Source organism: Phalaenopsis equestris, unplaced genomic scaffold, assembly GCF_001263595.1.
Source record: "Phalaenopsis equestris unplaced genomic scaffold, ASM126359v1 Scaffold000283, whole genome shotgun sequence".
NCBI classification, from domain to species: Eukaryota; Viridiplantae; Streptophyta; class Magnoliopsida; order Asparagales; family Orchidaceae; genus Phalaenopsis; species Phalaenopsis equestris.
In genome coordinates, this window is record NW_018164725.1 from 36,650 (window position 1) to 38,852 (window position 2,203).

Genomic DNA, 2,203 nt, shown 5'->3' on the forward strand with positions numbered 1-2,203 from the left:
ATGTATATGTATATATATGTATATGTATATATATATTTATGTATGTGCGCGCGCGCGTGTGCGTGCATGTATATTATAAAATTTTAAATTGCCTACATTGTAATTATTGAAGCTTATGTCGGTTGCAAATTGCACGGAGGCTGCCTTGACATGCACCTCATACCTGGTAAGGAATATGCCCCCTTAGGCCAAGAAGAGATGCACATCTCATTGTGTTTTGTGTTGACGCAAGACTTGAGGCAGTTGCAAATTTTGCAGAGGCATGCCTGCACATGCACCTCATCCCTGGTGAGGAATATGCCCCATTAGGCCAAGATGAGATGCGTAACTCATGGTGTTTTGAGTTGAGGCAAGCCTTGAGGCATACTACTTACTGCATAATTGTACACAATAGATTCATCTATTTTTTTCTAAGCTCCTTGTCATTTATTAGTAATAAAGGCGATCTGATGCAATATGCATCAGATCAAGATGTACACAGCAAGAAAGCACCATTGAATCCATGGCTTAAGGTTGCACAATTTGAAAAATAAATCTCCTGAAAAATCAGTGGCATATTTCCCCACATCATTAGTTTTCATAGTAATATTATTCAGAGCAAAAAATTAAGGTACAAAATTTTGCTATTAATTTTAATCACATATAAGTGCAAGGAATTTAACAGCATCCAACTGGGCATTTTAATCACAGGAAACAAAGCATATAGATATAAAATAAATGGGTGCCCAAATGAGTCATTTCACCTTTCCGTCATATATTTCATCTTTGTGATTGACATCAATAGACCCCGAAGCCATAACACTAACTGGATTTGCAGCTGCAAATAGTCTCATCAAATCAAAAAAGTGGCAGCATTTCTCAACCAAAGTTCCACCAGTGTTAGCATTAAATCTGTTCCAATTATTTACCTGTGCAATTCTTGAATTAGAAAGCTAAAAAATCTAATATTATCAAGATATAAATGTTGATTAAATAAGCTAAACAACTAGAACTTTAAAAAGGTAAGAAAATAAATGGAAGACATTTATGAGCCTTGGGTGAAAAGGAAGATACATGACTGGGCCATGACAGACTCTGGTTGAGCTTAAAACAAGCACAAGACATGGGCCATCTTAGCCTAGTAACTTTTTCTATGCAAAAAAATTTTGGGGGCATTCACAAACGTACCCCTCAATTCCTATGTATTTACATATCTAACACCAAACGTTACTTTTTAGAATTATACCACCCAAATCTTTCATATCACATCAAAAATATCACCATTTCTCTTATACAAGGTGAAATACACCTTTTCATGTATGGGTAAGGTGGCATGTAAGTAAACGTTGAAGTTTAGGCGTTAAATAGATAAAAGCATAAGAATTGAGTGGTACGTATGTAAAGCTTCCAAAAATATTTGATTAGATCATTTGATGTTCAATTTTCACTGAGAAAATGCTCTCCATCCAAATATTGCAAATATAATGATGCATTGCTTGTGTAGACCAAAATCAACGTGATTCTTTTTCAAGCTTCTATCACTCATTTTGATCTTTTTTACCATCATAGAACCCATCGAACTGATGAATAATGCACTATTCACATTAAAGTCAACTGTACCTTAACCAAAAAAGGGAATCGATGTTCACGGATCGACACCATTTTGATTTGTCCAATTGTTCCGCTTCTAAATATCTCGATTAGTTTAGCTACTGGAGGCATATACCTGTACTCCAAGCCAACTTGAACTAATATCTCCGGCCTTTTTGCAGCTGCTTTCACAACCTACAATAGAAAGTAGTATCATATCAAACAACACTAAGTCCATATATGGATGACAAGTCATAAGCGCTGATTTAGAAAACAAATATACGAAAAAAAAATTATCATTAAGTATTTACACTGGAATGCCAAACTGCAGGCACCAAGAACCACCTTTGAATCAATTAAGCCCACTTTTTTAATAGTAAGAAAAATGAAGTTACAATAAAAGGTATAAATTTAAAGCAAATGAAAAACTTCTAAATGAAAGGTTAGCTCCAATATGGAAGGTTTCATTTTGAAGGACTACTGCTAAATGAAATCCAACTTCAGATAAACAAGGTCGAATAGGCAAAATGGATATCATTGAAAAGAAAAATTTAAACTTATCTAATAAACACAAATAAATTCAAGAAAAATAAACTTTTCTTTCTATTAAAAACGAACAATCTTAAATAAATCC

General features: G+C 34.0%; 1 protein-coding gene across 1 annotated transcript in view; it reads right to left on the minus strand.

The window, feature by feature from the left end:
- The window catches only part of LOC110024960 (inositol 2-dehydrogenase 2-like), a gene marked incomplete at its 5' end in the record, with an annotated part of 8,194 nt that extends 6,430 nt beyond the window's left edge, over positions 1 to 1,764 (minus strand). Inside the window, 2 exon segments of the mRNA XM_020725166.1 lie at positions 744 to 908; positions 1,600 to 1,764. Of these exon segments, the coding sequence (XP_020580825.1) occupies positions 744 to 908; positions 1,600 to 1,764 (330 nt within the window).
- Positions 1,765 to 2,203: the final 439 nt, after the last annotated feature.